This window comes from Rousettus aegyptiacus, unplaced genomic scaffold (assembly GCF_014176215.1).
Source record: "Rousettus aegyptiacus isolate mRouAeg1 unplaced genomic scaffold, mRouAeg1.p scaffold_m13_p_2, whole genome shotgun sequence".
Taxonomy (NCBI): domain Eukaryota; kingdom Metazoa; phylum Chordata; class Mammalia; order Chiroptera; family Pteropodidae; genus Rousettus; species Rousettus aegyptiacus.
In genome coordinates, this window is record NW_023416295.1 from 127,801,106 (window position 1) to 127,821,975 (window position 20,870).

The window sequence follows — 20,870 nt, forward strand, 5'->3', positions numbered from 1 at the left end:
AGAGGAGATATGTTCTCTGGCATTTGGAAAAGGACAAACCTATTTCATATTTGGTTGTAAACTATTTGTAGGTATACTAGTAATGTAACTGCTAGTTTGTAATAACTAAAGGGATATAGGTTTGAAATGAATAGTTTAGATCTTCAGGGTTTCCCAACCTCAGCACTGTTGGACATTTCTGGCAGGATAAATACATCTCGACTCCCCCTACCCCAATCTATGACAATCATAATGTTTCCAGACAATGCCATATGTCCTAGGGTAGTGTTGTGGAGCAAAATCTCCCTCAGTTGAAAAATACTGATTTAAACTGAGAGTTGTTAGAGTTGATTATGTTGTCAAAATCTTTTACCAGTTGGAAATTAGATAGAGGGAGTAGATGGGTGGAGTGTTTAGGAAGTGGCTTTTGTTAAGTGGATCACTAAATCTTAATGATTATCTCTTCAGATATATATGTGATTCTCGTTCCATTGGATAAAAGGAAAATTTCATCAAGGTTTTTACTATTTCTTGTAATTTAAACATGTTTGATTGCATCTTATATTTGTTTGGCTATCTAAAATAATGGCAAATATGTTTTTTAAGAAAGTAGACTTGGCTCAGATGCTTCTTACATTTCACCTAAGTTAAGCTTTTTTCCTTTACTGGTATTCTTTTGGTTCAGTGTCTCAAACTTTTTTTTACCTTGACCCTGAACAAGAAATACGTTTTATCCTGACTTGTACACATATCGAAACAAGTTTCACTGTACAAATAAATATGCAAAGCACTCTTGATAATTTTGCATCTACAGTACACTATTTCATTTTCTTAAAAAATGCAAGTCATTTTCTGCTGAACCAATTTCACAGCTGTTCACAGATCCAGCGGTCCCCAACCTTTCTGGCAACAGGGACCTGTGCTCTGAGAATCTAATGCCTGATGATCGGAGGTGGAGCTGAAGCTGTGATGCTAGCCCTTGCAAAAACGGGTGAAGCTTCTCTCATTGTCCCCCTGCTCATCTCCTGCTGTGCAGCCCAGTTTCTAATAGGTGGTGGACCAGTACCTATCTGCAGCCCAGGAGCTGCAGATCCCTGGTTTAAAGAAAAAAGGAAAACAACTGATCTTTAGAATAGGTAACCAAATTATGCCACCTTAGATTAATTACTCTCGGCATGGATTCCTCCCATCTCTAGCCCCAGCTACTTGGATTTAGAAAATTAATCTGTGAACCCTGTAATTGATGTCTGATATATTTTCATTTGAAAGTTTCAGGATTTGAACATAGAGTTGTTGGTTTACTGTGGTGTGCAAGCAAATATTGCTTGTTATATTGTGAATTATCTTACAATGTTATAATTAGTAGGTCTGGTGAACATTTCTCTGGTGGGGAAATTTTGGCGCATAATTTTTCATTGAAAGTTCTCACTTGAAACTTTTTTTTCCTACCTTTAGGGAACCTAGATTGGTTGTTAGCAAGCCAAAATGTTGAGCTTGTGTTACAAAAATTAAATTTCAAGCACCTGTACTTAGGCCTCAGAGGCATGTTATTGCAGCCAAACCTAAAAGGGAAAATAACATCTTCACTAAAAACCAATCACTAGAAAGCTTCTATCTGGGTAGTAGGTGAGTGAGTTTATCATTGAGGAAAGAGAAAAAACATACCTCTGAAGTGACTGGATTTTTATGTACAGGAAACTTTTCAAAATTTTTAGAGCCCTTACAGCTCTAGAAAAGAAAGGTATCCAGGGTACAAAGGTTTCTGAGGAAGACTGGTATTTTTAGCTTTAGTTGAGATATTTTATTTAACTACATAGCATGATTTATATATCTTATTAGAATAGTCCATTTAACAACCACTGGTAAAGCATTTCTTTCCTTTTTTTTGTCTTTTACTTGGTCTATTTTTATTCCCATTCACCTTATATGAAATTGGGCCTAAACCTGTGTGCTGTGGATATTAATTTTTAAAGTAGTAAATTATGGTGTGAGATCTCACGTGTAACTATCTCAGTATGGCTGCTCTTTACACATTGTTATTTATGAACTTGGACTCTGGGCAATCATCCCCCCTCCCCCCCCGAAATAAACTTTGATTTTTCTTCCTTTCTTATAGAGGATGGCTTTAGCTGATCATTGTACTAATGAGAAGGAGTCCAGGTCATCCTGAGAAGAGTTGGTTTGTGCAGAGTCCGAGACGCAGATTTGTTGGATTTCTGTAAGCCTCTTGAAGTCACATACTCATTTCTGATGACAACTTTACACTTGTGTTGGCAGAACACCCACAGTGACAACTGTTGCCTGTGTTTAGTCTGCCCAGGAGCTCTACCAGCTAGCGTGTTTGGGGGAAACCTACACTGTTCTTAGCAGCAATGTAAATATTAAAACTTTCTGAGTGTGTCTTCTCATATGTGCCAGTATTTTTTGGGTAAATTAAATCCTGCGATTACCTCATTTTTCCCTTTGAAATGAGGGGTTGGAGGTTTCAGGCAATCTTTGGGTCACATGAAGCACAATTCTTTTTGAGTCAGTAATTGGTTTTATGTATGTTTGTGATTTTTAAAATTTTATTTTCTCCCTTTATTTCTATGGCTGCTGTAACAAATTATCGCAAACTTGGTGGCAGCGAACAACAAGAATTTATTCTCTCACAATTCTGGAGGCCAGAAGTCTGTAATTGTGTTGACCACCCTCTGGAGGTTCTAGGGGAGAGACCCTTCCTTGCCTCTTTCAGCTTCTGGTGGTCATGTGCTTCATCTCGTTACCTCATCTCTCTCTGCTCTGTCTTCACATTCTCCTCTCCTCGGTGTATCTGTCTCAAAATCCCTTTTGCCTCTCATAAGGATACATGTGATTGCATTTAAGGTTTGCCCAGATAATTCAGGATAAATTTCTCCTTTCACATCTTTTAATCATATCATTTGCTATGTGAGGTATAGTCACACGTTCGAGGGATTAGGACATGTACATATCTTGGGGGCCATCATTCTGACCAGTGCACCTTGATTCTCTAACCTAAGTCAAAAGAAAAGGTAACTTTAAAAAATGAGAGGCAAATGGAGAAAAAAAAAAGGCTCAGGAAACCTAGGTTCCTATTCTGCCATTAACTAGTGATGTAGTAACCTTGAGTGATCCATTTGCCCTCTTTGGTCCTTAGTTTCTTCATCTTATGTAGATGGAATTGGATAGGTAGGTGATAGCTAACAGCCTTCTAGACCTAACACATTCAAGAAGTTACTCCCAAAATGTCTTGGAGTTTGTTTTTGAACTCAGTAATTTTAAATGCAAATCAAGAACTCATTCTAGTATTTTGGGCCAGTGTAGTTCTGTGATGGTCTTACCTAGCAGTTGAGAGAAAGACGACTGAGGACTGAGTTGGCTGCTTGTTAAGTATCTGGGGTATTAACACAGGGTAACAAACTGTACTCATTAATTTTGTGTGATTTTTCTAAAAAGTGTAATGGACTGACTAGCTGGGCCATTTTCCACTATCATCTGGGCTTCCTTTCCAGTAAATGTAATTCATCAAAATTAAACACAGATTATTCTACCTGAAAGAAACTAGATCATGGGCCTAGTTTAAAATATTTTCACATATAGTCAGTCTTATTCTTGAAACTTATTGAGTGCCCATTTCATAGTGCTATATTGCTAGGAAAGACACTAGAAAGCACGTGATTAAGATGGTGGTGTTAAGAGGACTATTTCAAGGTCAAGTTTTATAACACACATTGTTTCTTCCATGGAGAAGAGGAACCAAATTGAATTCAAGTATTTTTCTGATTGTAATCTACATTTCTTAGTATAAAGCAAATTCATATCTGAGCCGGCAGGCATAATTATGTCGGAATAAAATGCCCTGTGCTAAAGAGGTCAACCAACAGGCTGGAAAATCTTGTTTGGTTTCTGAGGCAAATCCTTGAACTCCATGTGCCTTGTTTCTCATCCTTAAATCAGTAAGACTCACTCACCTCACACGAAGTTGTGGAGTATAATATACTGCTAATTTGCTCAGTATTTCACGATAAATTATATCTAAGGATCTGATAAAACATAGTCAAACTTCATTTATGTGAGTGCTTGGAGACAAGCATAGATGAAACTTAGAGATAGTTCAGAAAATTCATTAAAGTTATTTTTAACTTCCTCTATCTTCCAACATTTTACCTTCTGTTTCTTGTATATTTTCCAGAGTGTTTTCTTGTTTTTTTCCATAACAGATGTGAGATAAGTAGGGGAAATAACTAATACCTGGTAAGATGATAAAGGGATCAGTTCATCATGAGGACACAACAATCCTAAATTTTACCCAAGTAATAAAGCTTCAAAATATATGAAAGAAAAAAATGATAGAACTGAAATATATATGTCTGCAGTTGTAGTAAACAACATACTTTCAAGTCACCCATGGATCAAAGAGATCACAAAGAAAATTAGAAAATGTTTGAACTGAACAAAAATGATAACATGGTATATCGAAATTTGTGGGATGTAATAAGGAAGTACTTACAATTTATAGTATTAAATGCTTCAATGAAAAAAGCAAAAAGGTCTAAAGTTAGTGACTTATGTTTCTGTCTTAATTAAGTACCTAGAAAAAGAAGAGCAAGTTAAATCCAAAGTAAGCAGAAGAAAGGATTCAGTAATGGTAAAAGCAGTGAGTAGTTGATGAAGTATGAAACAAAAAATAATAGAGAAAAATCAATGAAACAAAGTGTTTTGAGAAGATCAATAAAATTAATAAACCAGGCAAAACTGATCAGGAAAAAAAGATGAATTAGTAATGTCAGGAATAAGAGAAGGCATATTATATCTGATCCTAGAGACATTAAAATGGTAGTAAGAGGATACTATGAACAATACAATCGGTGTCTTAGATGAAATGAATCACCTCCATGCAAAAACAAATTACCAAAGCTCACTACAGAAGAAATATAGAACCTCACTAGCCCTATATCTATTAAGGAAATAGAATTCGTGGTTAAAAACCTTCTCACAAAGAAAAGTACAGGCCCAGATGGCTTAACTAGTGAAAACATTTACCAAAGCATTTTTTAAATTTCATCTGCTATCAGATATTTAACTTTTATTTGCTTCACATTTTAAAAATGTTTTCTAGTTTTATTTATTTTTCTCAGCAGACCTATGAGATAAATGGGGCGAATAACTTAGCACCCTTAAGGTTAAGTGAACTGTCCAGTTTTACCTTTCAGTGATCTAGTTGTGATGGGACCCACATCTCTTTATTCCTAGTCCCGATTGTGTCACTGTTAACAAGTCGCGCCTTTAAGTAGCTGTTTTTTATAACAACTTTGGGAGAAAGAGCTACCCACTGACCTAACCAAGGAGAAACTTAAAATTCTCAGCCATTAAGTTGAAGACTGGGCTAGACTCAGTGCCCATGCAGTGCCTGTCACTTAGGAAGCCCTCAATAAATATCTCATAACCAACCAAACAATTTTAGAGCAAGGATCAGAATTACCTCATTATCCCTTTTGTGTAGGATTTGAATTGGGATCTTAGTTGGACACTGGACAAAGAGAGTCAGAAACATCTTATTTGTATTAAGTAATGTCACAATGCTCAGTGGAAGAGCTGGGTGGTCTGAGATTGGCTATCCCTTTTGCCATTTATCTGATGGCGGCCTTTCTTTGCATTTAACTATCAATATATCTGAAGTGTAGAGCATACTTTTATGATACTGTGGCATAGTAACTCACACGTAAATGTCAATAGAGACACTTGCAAAGACCTACAAGGTTCAATAATTTCTGATGTGGGTTTGTTTCTCCTGTCATCACCCATTATGTATTTTTTTACAGCTTTTAAATTGCCACAGAGAGAAATTGGTCAGGATCATAATAGATGGCCAAGGAGCTGCCAAGGATACTATACTATTGTATAGGATGGAAAAATTTTCAATACTGGCTTGATTTTATTTATCTAAATTGTAGGCTATGACGTCAATATAATTCATGTCACAAATACACCAAGGTAATGGCATAGCACAAAATTATCCCACATGTTGAAGGAATGCCCTCTTTTATGCCCTCAAGTTTTATAGTCTGAGATATCTTTCTTATTCTAATTATGTAATTTTTTGTCAGCATGTATTAATCAGATTTTAGCATATTGATTTAAATTCTAATACCGTCTCAACAGTTAAATTAGAGATATTTTAGAGATTTAGTTTATGGTTATGCAAATTAATTTTTATGTTTCTTAAATGTCTTCACTAAACTTAGATTATGAGAGAACGTAAATTGTCTGGCATAGTAGAAGCTCTTCCTTAAAATAGAGGATTTCTTGAAATGACCTGAAGGGGCCTCTATAACCCTTAAGCTGCTGATGTCCAAAATCTGCGCAAACTAGATGATGCTAGGGTAAGCACCAATATTAATTTTATAGCTGTTGAAAAATGCTTTATGACCGTAATGTTTTTTTGGGGGGGTTGACACTTTAGTTCTCTTTTAACCCTTATATATTTTGTGAACATGTTCTGCCAGAGTCATATGTAAAAATCTAAGATTCATGGTAATATACTCAAACAATGCTATTACCCATTTTTCTTAAGATTTATTTATGATGAAATCGCCAGGTTCTTCATGAAAGGTGACGGGCTCTACTAGTTCATACTTCATCACATTTAATTAAGAGAGGAGAGGGTATGAGATTAACACCCACCTAAGGTTGTGGTGCCTTGAGATGAGTTCAGTACATTCCAAGGATAAAGTTGTTGGAAAACACCACCTAGAAGACATTTGCCAAATTCTACTTTCTCACGAATCTTGGAATAATTGGCTATCTAACCTCTTATCCAGTGATGGTTTAAGTGTGCCTGAATTTAAAGAAGCCTGCCACTTGAGAGAAAAACTTCAGTAGATTTTAATACAGGAAAAAAACATCCCGTATAAAATTATTATTTTGTGGATTGCGATCTGGTAATGTGATATCAAGAATTTGAATGTTACTGCTAAATATACCAGTGAACCAGACATAACTTTAAGCGGTTCAGAGAATTGCTTTAGTACACATTCATATTTTTTAATAGTGGTCAGAGCTTGGAGGACAGTAAAGCTAAATAAAATTTATAAGGCAGCCTCTCTGTGATGTACACGTTTTAATCTTGAAGAACAAAAGACCCTTTACTCCCTTGCTCACTGAAGCAAGAGGCTTGGATAATCAACAAACAGTACTTTGCCCCAGAATCATTCTGTGACTGGTTGAAGCAGTGCCTTGGCCTTATTTTTAAAAGATCACAAACTGGAACTGTGCTAGCCAAAGGGAGCACATTTCCTCTCTCTGCACTATTAATAAAGTTTGTGTTGTCTATATGTGGCTTGTTAATGATAGGGGTGTTAACAACCACAGTTAATCTTCCTTCTCAACTCTTTCCTAATCCAGTCTCTTAAATGAATATTTTAAAAGCTTTTAACTCCTCCTAAATTGGGTGCTCCATGGGCTTTGGTGGAGGTGGAATGATAGTTATCAGCCCTTTTAACAAAACTTGAGACAGCCTGGACAGCTGTAATGTGCACTCTATGCTGTGTTTTTGTTAAAATGCCACATGGCTAATACTTTGGAAATCATAAATCTAATGGAAGAAAACATCTTAATAGAAGGTATTTTAGTTTTATGCAATATGAGATACAAACCTAAAACCATTGGTACTTCTAGATCCTTAAAGAGCAAAGAACACAGACCTGAATAAAATGGTTTTGTAAATTTGGTTTCTTTTTATCTGTTTTTCTTACAATATGGCTAGATGGAGGACACTTTGAAGGCAATGCTATAGCTGACAATTTAATCTTCACTGAAGCCACTAGCTTTCCCCAAGGGCCTTAGGGGGGAGGAATGGGAAGTTTTCAAGCCTAGACCTACTGAAGTCACCCATCAGTGGCATATTTAATTAGTAAACATGGTAGGGAGCTTTGCATATGCTCTCACCCTCTTCTGCTCTTTAAAATGGCTTCTTTTGGAGGGGTTTTGCTTTCTTAGTGGGCTTATAGAATTTATATTGAAACTCTAAAATGAAGAAAGAACTCATTGATTATTGCATTTTAACATTTGGTCTGACTACCATTTCCAGATAGTTCAGTGGGTAGTTCAGTGAGGCAACTTACCAGTTATTTTCCATGACTTTTTAAATAATACAAAGAAAGCTTAGAGAAAGTTTTAGAATTATGTTCTATATATGCTTTTGCTTATAAATAGTGATGAAAATAAAATGTGTTACACCAAGATCTAAGAAAAGACACCCGGACAGCTGGCATTAAAAAGTAGTGACTGGAGGAACTAGGCAGACAGACACTAGAGACCCCGTAGACATGGCTCTGGTGTCTGGTGTTGATTGGTTAGTGCAAATAGTTAACCAGGAACTGTTGTTCTGGATTTTCTGCAGCTTTCTGTAATGCCCTCTCTGTAATTTCTGGGGGCCGGCAGTTTTAACACGTTTTTTCTTTTATCCTTATAATGTGTGGGATTTTTTTTTGTCCCTCTCTTTCTGCATCACCTCCTCACCTCTTCCCCCCTTTTTTTTCTGGAAGATTCATCTGTTAAAGAAGTCTCCTGTCATCGACTTGGAATGTGGATTCTGACTGTGCCTGACTACAGTGCTCTTTGATATATTTCTAAAGCTGACTCCTCACCAGATCCCTAGTTTAGGTGTCCCGTGCTTCCCCCCCTCACCCCCGCCGCCCCAACACACACAGAGGCCTATTAGGTCAACTTGCCTTGTATCATTGCTATGAAGGGGTGGTGGGGTCTGCTCTTTTCCTGTGTCCTTTGGGACAGTTAAATTGCCGGAATCTATCTGTACTTGTTAGTTGTGGATGCCTTTACCAGAGAGTTCCTACAGACGATGAAGAAAGGGCTGAGAACTGTTAGGCCTGAAAGATTCCAGAAACTTGAGAAGCCAGCTCACCCCTTCCTATCGAGATTTCTACACGGATAAGGTTGCGCTCAGAGGCTCATTCTCTCTTCAACTCTGCCATGGTATCTGGGATTCTACTTCAATCACTCCATCATCCTGCCAGCCATGTCTCATTTCTCATACTGGAACGTTCCCTCCTCCCAAGCTCAGCGTGAACCACCAGTCTTGATGCTTTATCTGGTCCAGGCTCTAGCCCTTAAATTGTCCATCTGGCTTTGTGTTTCATTTGACCCTAATATACTGGGTCGCGCTGTCTAAAAGAGAATTATGTCCCTTCCGATGTCTGAGTGCATTTCTCATTTCTTACTGCTGCTCCTGAGCAGATCTGTAACTTCAAGGTTAAGATAAGACACATTCCATCAGAACTATGTCGTCATCCTTGCCAGCTTCTGATCTGTGACTGTCCAGGAGATTTACAAGACAATTGCATGCCATTCTTTACAGAATATTATGGTTGGACTCTGACTCCTGGCATCAGGCCCAATTTGATTTGTCAGCTGTTATAAAACCCATTTCCCAAAGAATAAGGGACCTCAGCCCTGTGCCTTTTAGGCATTTCTTAAGAGTAGAAAGAAGGGAATTGATTTTGCTCTTCCCTGAATAGGATTTGAGGAAGAGAGGTGAACTCCAGAACATTTTTGTTTCTTTCTTCCTTAAATTCACTTTTTTTTTTTGTAATGAAAAGTCAATGTCATTAAGGTGTTAGCATTGCTCTCATTATTTTCTGTCCTTTACTCTTCACAGAATTACTATTAGTCTTTTCATTTGGCCATCCAATGCCTTTCTGAATTTTAAGGCATCTGAGTAAGTATTTTACCCTTAAGAGAAAATGGACCTGTCTATTCTCTGAAGGTTTATTAGTTTACCATTACATAATTAACAAAGACACTCTTCCTCTTTTCTTGCTGTCTGCTAACATGTTGAGCTGTGGGAGTTACTGCATGTAATATGGTTTAATGGCTTAAGAATTTGGAAGGTCACATATTTCCTGCCATTGTATTCAGCCCTATAATATTTTTACAAAAGCTTCTCTATAGGGGATTGAACAGCTCTGGTTTCAACATAAACTCACTTTTTCCCTAGGAGGTAGGCAGTGGGGATTTATTTGGCCCATTTTAGTGATTCCGGAGTTAGATCTAAAATTTATTTACTCAGGATCACACATGGCAAGTTAATCACAGAATCAGAACCTTGATCTAATTCCTTTGGCAGTGTTTCCATGTCCTAGTTAAACAAAAAATTTTAACTTTCATGGTGGAAAGTCTTTTTAAAAACAGGATTTATTTGGCTATTACTAGCAGAAAAGAGACTGGTCTTGTGGTATGTGGTCTAAACCACCAGCATCATGGCTTGATAGGAAAGAAAACGTCCATTGTTAGGAATTTTGCAAGAGTTTTTATTCGTCAGGTGGGGGGTTGGTGGAGAAAGATGGAAGCTGTTCTGAAAGGATTTACATTAGCTATAGACAAAGGGGATGGGAGTAGGTGAAATGGGTCTAGATCTGGGATGGGCACAGCAGATCCTGAAAGGAAGTGTCTGCCCATGTGGATTATCTGTGGGCAGCAGATTGGAAAATTCATATGTAAATAAGAAAGACTCCTGGGATTCAATAGCACCTGGCTCTTCTCTCGGATAATCTCAGAAATAGCCACCTGGAAATTTATTCTAAATTCCAGCAGATACATAGAAAATATGAGCAGTCTGTTGTCAGAGCTGGTCTATAGCTGTTAACAAGTTAACCGTTCTGTCTGTCTCTAGCTACTGTAATCTTAATTTAAAACATCCTAGATTTTTTTTTCTTGTCATCCCTTAACTATGAAAAGTTAAAATTAGGAAAAGTCCAAAAAGTCATTTTGTACTTAGAGATTTCCTGATAAGACCATTCAATGTTGAAGAAATTCTCTGTAATTGAAAACTGTCTTACTTTGCTCTCATATCTTGTAATTTCTTCTGTGTGATAACCAAAATAATCACCAATTCTCTGCCTTTTCCTCAGTTGGGTTGCTTTTGATTGTCCCTCTTTCTTACTCTCAGATGGCTGCCACCTCTGGCTTTAAAGACACATGTCTAAAGCAGAGCAGGGTTTTGGAGCTCTCAAAAATGTTCTTTAGGGCCAGGAGAAATGAAAATTTGTAGGACTGCAAGTCTCTTAAATATCTCTTTTCTTTATCTTAGTCCTCTTTTTCTCAAGTATTAGAAATTATTGATATATGGAATTTTCGATGGGTAGTAATTTAAAATTTGTTTCATAACATTACAAGAACAACAAATGAGTTAATTTTAATGGTAATGGTTGTGGCTGGACTGCTCTCCTCTCCCTTTTTTAAAAAACTACCTAAGGATTAGATATTTTTTTCTGTAATTTCAGTTTAGAGGTTCTTTGGTAATGCTTCAAGGCTCTAGATTCTCTTTATCTAGTAATTGCCCTAGAAAGGAAAGTTTTATAGTATCTTTGAAATACTTCCCTTCCCCCTTTCCTGTTAGCCTCCCCGCACCCACCAAAAAAAAATTTTCTTTAATTGACTGTTCAGTGACAGATGGTAGAAGAGGCCTTGTCTAAAGTGCTTCTGGTGGGCTGATTTAGGGGGTGGGTGGTTTGCTCTAATCCTCCTGTAGAAGGAACTAGCCTTTCCCCTCCCCCTTCCAGTTGAGCTATAATCTTGTTAGATGGTCTTAAAATGGTATTGATTAATTCCCAGTGCATTTAGGGGAATAAGCACAAATTTGGGATTTAAAACTCAAGAACAAATTCCCTTGAACTCTGAATGTCTTAGCCTCGAGGCCAAGGGAGGTACCTTCCAACTTCTCCACCCAAGTCTTCACTGAAAAGGAAAGTTAAGGCTTTTAACTTTTCAGTTTGCCTCTCCCACTGTTAGTCTAGTACTGCTGCCAGTTGCCATGGCAACGGACTGGGACAGCTGCGCAGTGGCGCCCAGGCAGCTGGGTGGGGGCGGGGGAGCTGCCAGCCCGCCAAGCCCCAGACCTGGGAGGGGAGGCCCCTCCTGTTAGCCCAGAGGGAAAGAAAGAACTGGGGCGATCCGGTAGGTAAAAGAGGGAACCCCCATTTATCATCTTCCTTTGGGGCGCCTCTTCTGCATGAAGGTATAAAGAGAGATTTTCCTCTTTTCTCCCGCAAACTGAAGAACACATATGTAAATCCTTGTTTTTCCTCATGAGGCAGGGGAGGCCATAGCCACAATGCTTAACTGCATGCATCTAACCCGGGGCTGGTTTTAACCCCAGCGCTCTGACCTAAACTGCTCAGCTCCCGGAAATTCCAAGGTGAGTGGGGGTGGGGTGGGGTACTCTCCCTGGGACATGACATTTCCTGTCTCTGGTGAGGTTGGAGACTTTATTTTAAATAAATCAAATCAGATTTTTTTTTTTTCTTAAAGCTTAGGACTGTTCTAAATTCATGGAAAAATGATTTTGAAACCCCTTAGCTACATTTCTCCTGCCCACCTCCTCTTCCGAAAAAAGTATTTTGATGAAAAACTTAGTTTTATTACAGGGTAGTGGTGGGTACAGACAGGTTTTTGGTGGGCAGACCTATTGCTATAAGTTCTTGAGATATGGTTTCCAACTATATATTCTTGGAATAATTTCTTAAATTTTGCTAATTTGAAGTAAATTGATAAATGCAACTCTTTATGCTACTTGACTTGAATAAAATTCTGAGATTATCACTGGCCTTACCTAATCCTGGGAGTGGTCTTCTGGTCAAGATGGAAACATTTATAGAGCGTGCTGAAAAAAATCTTTAAAATTTCAGCAAAATAAATATGGAATTCAGCTAAGAAAACAATTCTTGCTACACCGTAATCCAGAATGTAGGCACCATTTAACATGGTTAAGGAAGAATTCTTCAAAATGATTATGGTAACAACATGGGAATAAAAAAAAACTAGATTCTCTTTGAGTACCCCCTGGTCGTGCATATTTCTGAGCTTAACTCAATTTCCATTTGTGCAGCTTTGCTTCAGCTTTCCTTGGGCCTATGAATGGCTCCTCTGTGTTTTGAGGCTTCATGTTGATGTGAGTCTGGGGCCAGACTTCTTTTTTCTCCTCCTCTTCCTTTGGCCCAAAGTCAACTCCAGTTAAGAGGAGAGGGTACCTCCTTAACTGTTTGGAATTGTTGAGCCTTAAGAATTACTGAATGATCCAATGACTGATTTTGACTTCTTAGGACTGAATTTTTTTTTTTTTTTGCCTGCTTCCCTTGGATCCCCAAATGTAAAAGGAGGCTTAGTATTTGAGGTGTCAGCCCTGCTTTGGTGAACTGATGGATGCTCTGAAGAGACAAGCTCAATTTATTTTAAGAGAAATGTTCCGAGTTACTGAAAATGTGAAAGTTGCTTGAGCAGACCTTTTTTTGTGTGCTGCTAAGAGACCAACTAGTCAAGATGCTCAGAGCAGAGAAAGTTACATTTTCGTGGCTTTTCTTTTTCATTTTTATAAAGAAACTTACTCACCTTGGAGTGGGGGAAAGTTTTACTTCTATCACAGTTCTTTTAACTTCAGGTTTTCCACATTTTTCTTTGAGTTGCTGGCTTGTTAACAGTTACAGAAGTTGCCAGGAGTAACATACACTACTTGTCTTTTGAAATATGAAATTAGAGGAGTTAGACAGTTGGGCCATCCAATTACGATCTTGTTAGTTGAAGGGAAAGTGGGGATCGACCCTTTTTTTTTTTTAATTAAATTCTTAGGATTTATCTGTAGAATTCTTCAAGACTTTAGAGAAGGGTACATGGCAGTTTTATACCCTCTGCATCTCATCAAGAATCTTCACATGGATTCTAAACATTTTATCCTTCACATTTACAGGAACCCAGTGGCCTTAGTCCTTCAGGTGGAACAGCGTACGACATGGGAAAGAAAACCAAGCGGACAGCTGACAGTTCTTCTTCAGAGGATGAGGAGGAGTACGTCGTGGAGAAGGTGCTAGATAGGCGTGTGGTTAAGGGGCAAGTGGAATATCTACTGAAGTGGAAAGGCTTTTCTGAGTAAGTGCCTTCTCTTAGGCTGTAGGACTGCGGAAGTAGACACCTTTGGTTTACTTCCCCAAGATCCACCACCATCTTTGTCTTCTTTTTCCCCCACCTGCACTCCTTTCCTAAGACTCAGAAGACACAACAGTAAACTAAATAAAGCTTCCCCCTTCTTAGAGTGGTGTTCTAATGACAATGATTTTGAGAGGCAGTATAATAAACTGGTTAACATAGACTTGGGAGCCAGATTGCCTGGGTCCAGATTCTTGCACTACCACTTATGATAGTGATCTCAGTTAAGTTTTCAATCTTCTTTCCTCAGTAAAATAAGGATAAGAAATAATACTTGTCATAGAGATGTTTGGTAGATACACAGAGCTTGACACATGAGCTTTGTGTAACTAAACTGTTATTGTTACTATTCTCTTGTATATAACTAAGCCAAAATAATGTACATTGAAGAATAACTAGCCCCACAGCCCATAGCTTTCCACAATTATCCTTGGATCTCTGAACTGTCCTAAGATGAAACACTTTAATAAGAGACTTAACTCTGAGGCCACAGTCTCCCACCCCATATTTATATTTGAAAATTTCAAATATACAGCTGAGACAAAACCATCCACTCAGATACATACTACCTACCTTCTGCAATTAACATTTTAATATAACCTGTCTATCCATCTATTCATTTATTCATCAATCTTTTTTTTTTTTTTAAGAAACTCTTTAAGTCAGTGATCTTTAAGAATCATACTGAAGTATTGACTAGAAAGGTAGTAACTGGCTTTATGCTGAAGTGCTAAAGTATATTCTTTCCTTGGGAAGAAATGGGACTAGACATGTATTGAAGCATAGAAGAAGAAGTAGCTTGAAAAGTGAAATACATAAAGCTGTGTTAATCATTAGGCATTTTACCTCAATTGCTGGTTAATTCTCTTCTCAGGATGCCTAATAACAAAGAATAGATTTCTCAGAACCCCAGTGAACTGATAGGAACTGGTGTAGAACTCCTTAGAGTGGTGCTGTCTAGTAGAAATAGAATGTAAGCCACATATGCAATTAAAATTTTTTTGGTGGTCATATTAAAGTGAAATTAATTTTAATAACATCGAACACAATATACCAAAATGCTATTTCAACATTAATTTAAAAAATTTTGAGATATTTTATATTATTTTTTCTATGTTGTATCTTCAAAATCTGATGTATATTTTATATTTTATAACACTTCTTAGTTCAGACTAGTCACATTTCAAGTGCTCAATAGCCACATGTGGCCAGTAGCTACCATGTTGAACATCACAGCTTTAAAGCATAGGACTTAAGTATATTAAAAGATTTAGTGTTTTAACAGTACCTTTGGACAATGGTATGAATCAGGAACCTTTGGAACATACTTAAGATTATTTCATCACATGAATCAGAGTGGTGGGTAACAGCAATCAGAAGATGCCCTCCATATTTTTAAAGAGGAACAGTGCCATTACGTGCTCTAGAGATGAGAAAAATATGAATTTGAGAGACCTAGAGCGCCACGAAGTAGGAGTTAACATAATACCTAAAGATTTTAAGGGTGTTTGTTTACTGGAAATTCTTGGGCATATTGAAGGTACTTGAAACTATATGTGTAGTTTAAGTACTGGTACCTTGCATAGATAAAAGAAGGAAAAACAAAGTTTGAGGTAGGTAGATTAAGCTTTTGTCCTTTGTCAGAAATGCCCAGGATTTCAAGCAAATTTTTCCTCTTCAGCATTGTCTACAACTAAATACGTAATGTTTGCTAGGCGGTGGTCAGATTCTTCCTCATGTGTTCTCTTTAATTCTCATTACAGCTTATAGAGATATTTTCAGTTTACAGATGAGGAAATTAGTGAAATTATTTGCCGAAGATAACTGATATGTGCTGGAACAAGGATCCAGTATCAGATATCTTTGGCCCTAAAGCCCAGACTCTGAAAAGTTTTGCCCCTGCTGTCTTTTGGGTAAAAATTGGTTAATGTAGAAATAGCGATACCAATATGGTAGGAAAAGGGATAATCCCGTTATAGGACTGGCTTTCCTTGGTATCAACAGAGACTTTCCTCTACCCATGTCTAGTTGCTTACGTTATAGTGTTGGCATGCCTTTTGATTTTGGTGCCTTAATTTCTTCTGGGATAGTAAACTATGGTCTGTGGATTTGAGGGAAAGATTACTGTATGGGGATTTATTTATTCATGCATGCATGCATGCATGTATGCTTAAAGAATTGCTGTGAAGGAGAGGCTTTTCTAGTTTTAGATCAAATGATTTAAAAATTTTATCTCATTCTAAGCTCCTTTTGCAGAAAGTTATTTCAGTCTTGAGGAAATATATCATCATTCTGCTTATTTCAATCAAGTTATGGCATGTGTTCAAACCATTTCTATCTAAAATCACCTTATTTAAAAAACAATATCTGAAATGAATAGTGCATTCATTAAAAATGTTCCCCCCAAGTCAATAAAGGTATTGTAGAAACTGCTTTTATGATATATTTACAGATTTATCTTAATATCAACTATTCCTCATCATATAACCAAAAGGACCTGTCATTGGTTAGTAGGGAAGAAGATGCCTGGTTTAGTTTTCTGTGTAGGCACATTTCTTGCTTTGATTTTTTAAGCTTTTGATGGAGTTGGGGCTTTGGTTTTCTAAAACCCATGTCAAAAATACAGAGAACAGCTTTGTGAATACTATTTGTTTTCCTCATAATAGGACTCCCTTGATCCAAGTTTAATTAGACCCCATTATTTAGTTGGAGTGTTTTTGTTTTGTTTTTTTGCTTATTAATATAACAATGTATTTTGACTACCTAGTGACAGTAGACTTGAATCCAGACTGTTGAATTAATCCCACTTTTGAGTCTTATGGTTTGTCTATATTTTAATGACTTAAGCCCTTTATTGCCTTTTTTGGAATAACTATTTCCAGTCCTCCAGTAATTTGTTGACATATCTTCAAAATATAAATAACATTTAAGACAGTGTAAACTGGGGGTGCATGATTTTTTAGAGTGTCCTCACAATTTGCATAGATGATTATATACATGAAATCACATTTTGCCACTTTTATAAAACAATTTATATTTGAATTTTTAACAGCTTTATTGAGATATAATTTAACAGTCCATAAAAACCATTCATTGAAAGTGTACAATTCAGTGATTTTAGTAAATGTATAGAGATGTGCAACCATGTCCAGCTTTAGAACATTTCCATAACCTTCCCCAAATTCTCTTGAGCCCATATGTAGTTAATACTAAGACCGAGCGCTAGCACCAGGGAACCACTGATCTGCTTGCTGACTCTAAATTTATCTTTTCTAGACATTTCATGTAAATGGAATCAGACAATATATAGTTTTTTTGCTTCTGGTTTCTCTTAGCATAATGTTTTTGAGGTTCTTCCATGTTTAGCATGTGTTAATTAGTATTATGTTCCTTTTTGTTGCTGAATAATAGTCTGTTGTATGGATATACCACATTTTGTTTATCCCATTCATGAGTTCATAGATATTTGAATTGTCTTCTGTCTTTTGGCTATTAAAATGTCGCTACAAGTAAATGAGTGCAAGCTTTTTTTGATATATTTTTTTATTTCTCTTGGAGAGATTCCTAGGATCAGATTTACCTCCTTTAAGTGTAAGGGTTTTCTTTTTGCCTATTTGTCCTCTTTAAGGCATTAGATTTTCCCCTCATTCTTTTTCCTCTTTTTCTCCATTCTTGCCCAGGGAGCACAATACTTGGGAACCTGAGAAAAATTTGGATTGCCCTGAGCTGATTTCTGAGTTCATGAAAAAGTATAAGAAGATGAAGGAGGGTGAAAATAACAAACCCAGGGAGAAGTCAGAAAGTAACAAGAGGAAATCCAGTTTCTCAAATAGTGCTGATGATATCAAATCCAAAAAAAAGAGAGAGGTAAGCTTCCTTTCCCCTTTTCCTATAAACTAGTCATTTGCCTACCACTCTTAAAAAAAAAAAAAAAAACAAACCGTATTTTGCTTATTTCTGTTCCAAGGATGGCATGCAAGGTAAAATTGTTGAACAAAAGAGCTTTTAGGGAGGTATATTGGTTAACTACAGTGCCCCCTCCTGGCCATATGAGAAATGTAATATGCCTACATTGAATTGTATTAAGGTGGCAAAATTAAATCCCTGTAAAACACTCAGACAGTCTGTCTTCTCCTTAGAAGAGGGCTAAGCTATCTTAGAGATGAAGGGTCTTTAGTGAGTTTTTTAAGGATAGAAGAGGGCTTTAAAATGTTTACCATTTCTCTTCCTTTTTTTTATTCTAAAGATAACCCTTATTTTCAAACCTTTATATTTTCTTTTTTTCATTGAAGTGAATGAAATTCACATAACATACAATTAACCATTTTAAAGTGTACAGTTCAGTAATGTATATATTATGATATTATTTTCTTCTTATTTCTGTGAACATGTAAGAAATTTCATCTTCCTTTTGAATCTTTTATTGTTCAGTTTAGAAAGTTTGTTTAAGAAATTTTGGTTTGATTTGGTTGCTTTAATCCTTTTGATCTTTAAGTCTGAAGTAACTAGCATAAGCACTGTTATAGCCTCTTTTTTCATCTATATCTTTCTGTCTGTGCACACACATCACACACACACACCCCCCAGCTTCCACTTCGTTCATTTATTTCAAGGTTGTGAAGCCTTTTGTGGTGAAGGATGTTTCATACTCTTAAAGTTTAATAAAATAAAAGCATAAGTCTGCTTCTGAATCATTTAGCATCACTGTCATAAGCATCTCTATTTATCTTCATTCTACTTGGATATCATTCTTTTTAGAACATTAATTCTCAGCTCTGGCAGCACATTAGAATCATGGGTGGGTGGGGTAGAAGTGGGCTTTAAAAACCTCCAGTACCCAGAATGCACCCCAGAACAGTTAAATTCAAATTTCTTTGGGTTGGACCTAGGTATCAGTATTTTATAAACACTTAACACAAGTGATTCTTGGTCTCCATAGGAGAAAAAATGGGAGACTAGCTTTACAAAAAAGATTGAAGTAAGAGTGAAAGATTGGAGGCAAGTGAAAATGGACTCTGGGTTTGTGTCTGTCTCTTATTTCCCTCATTAATTTTATTTTTTACAATCTTATTTTTAAAACTGCCCTGTTCTGGTGAGGTATGTGTATCATGATAAACTACTGATAAAGAATTTGAGAATACCTTCCCTTCTCTAAGGAGCTAAGACTTGGTTGGTTCTTTTTCTTTTTAAAATTTATTGGGATCACATTGGTTAATAACATAAGTTTCAGGTATACAGTTTTATAATACATCATCTTTTTTCTTTGTTAGTCCTTTGTAGTCGGGCTTTTGTCATTTGATTAATTCTCACTAAGTAGAGAGACTGCAAAACAACATAGCATAAGACTTCTGACTAGCCATATGTATGATATTTCCTTAACTTAAGGTTTCTGTCCTTTTAAAAAGAAGCAGTCTGGCTTAGACCCACTGGCCATTGCAGAGAGTTTTGTTCCTAGGCCAGGTTCCGATGCCGCCGACCTTGAAAGCAACTCCCACATGTCTCTTACATTGTAATGTTCATTTAGGGCTTCTGACAGCATTCTCAGCCGTCCTGGTGGCTGTCAGGTAGGCAACTGGGAAGATAGGTGATTGTGTGTTTTAAAGGTTTGGGGGTGGGGGATTGCATTTCTTTCTTTAGACCACTGCAAAAGAAATTTGTTAGTTGGCATTAATGCCTGATTTAAGATTACTGCCTGTGTGATGATTTTAGCATTTTCCTCGCTTTGGTTCCTTTTCAGCAGCTTGAACATTTTTCTTCCCTTCCCTCCTTATGTGGCAAACTGTTTTCAGCCGTCAGCTATGATTTACGACTCAGTTCATGCGCCAGCATTCCAGCTGTGAGCAGCTGTGTGCACATCTGGGAACCTCCTCCCCTTAAGCGCCCTCAAAAGAGCTTATGTTTTTGAGTATTTCCCTTGATTCATGCATGGAATTTCTTCCCAGTGTGGGTTCTGGTATCTTTGGGGACCACCTGGACCCTGAATGTTTGTGTCTTTCAGAAGAAAACAAGGTGAGTGTTAAAGAGATTTTATTACGAAAATCAGACATCAGAGATGAGTTCATTCGGGCAGTCTTTTAAAGTCTTTTTTTTGTCTTGCCACTAGATAAGCTTGCATTATCTTTCATAATAAGATTTTTTAAATTATCTGGTTTCTCTAAATTTTTGCCATTTTATTCTCACTAGTGCCATTGGACCTTGGTGGCACCTGAATCGGACTTTGTGCCTCTTGTCTGGATTGCATGATTGCATTCTTACCAAATTTGAATAATCACCTAGAGAATTATCAATTTGTTTTAAATCACTGTCTAGTTCTGCTCTCTAATGCTAATGACTCATCCATGTCAAAAAGGGATAGGAACGGACCTGGGCCTCTTCAAGTGTGTGGGTATTGCAATTATGTGAGCTCTGAAAGAAATTGGTTATTTTATGGTACTTCTTAAATCATTTTACTTCTGTTCTTTCATAAATGTAGATGACTATGAAAAGTGTTAAAAATACTGGTCAGTTATTAAATTAAAAGTTTAAAAATTAAGATTAACAGGTGTATATTTATTAAAAAGTTTATGAAATGAAAAAGGGTTTAGTTTGGGTAAACATAGACTTGTTTATCATCTCAGAAGCAATTTAGGAGTAGTCATTTACATATTAAGGAGATTGGATTAGAGGAGTTCCCAGATGACTCTAGAATATTTTACGGGATATTAAAGAATTCTAAGGGCTACTCCTTATCCTTTGAAGAAATACTGGACAGATAGGTACACCTCCTTGCAAAAATATCTTTTGGCATTACTGTCACTGAGCGACCTAGTATTGTATTTCTTAAGTTTTAATAATCTTATAAATTGGTGACAAAAATAGTTATCAGGTGCTATTAACTTAGGTTATGCTTTGTTGAA

The 20,870-nt window shown here is 36.9% G+C and overlaps 1 protein-coding gene across 7 annotated transcripts in view; it reads left to right on the forward strand.

The window, feature by feature from the left end:
- The window catches only part of CBX5 (chromobox 5), a 33,312-nt gene that overhangs the window by 1,805 nt on the left and 10,637 nt on the right, over positions 1-20,870 (forward strand). For 3 of the 7 annotated variants that reach the window (XM_036235996.1, XM_016165485.2, XM_036235995.1), the window contains exons 2-3: positions 13,739-13,917; positions 17,655-17,841. In XM_036235996.1, coding sequence (XP_036091889.1) covers positions 13,781-13,917; positions 17,655-17,841 — 324 coding nt within the window. In that variant the 5' untranslated portion in view covers positions 13,739-13,780. Of the gene's footprint in view, positions 1-2,095; positions 2,198-6,224; positions 6,363-11,836; positions 11,953-11,994; positions 12,194-13,738; positions 13,918-17,654; positions 17,842-20,870 lie in introns of those variants that run through there. The other 4 variants (XM_036235999.1, XM_036235997.1, XM_036235998.1 and 1 more) reach the window with 4 other exon arrangements.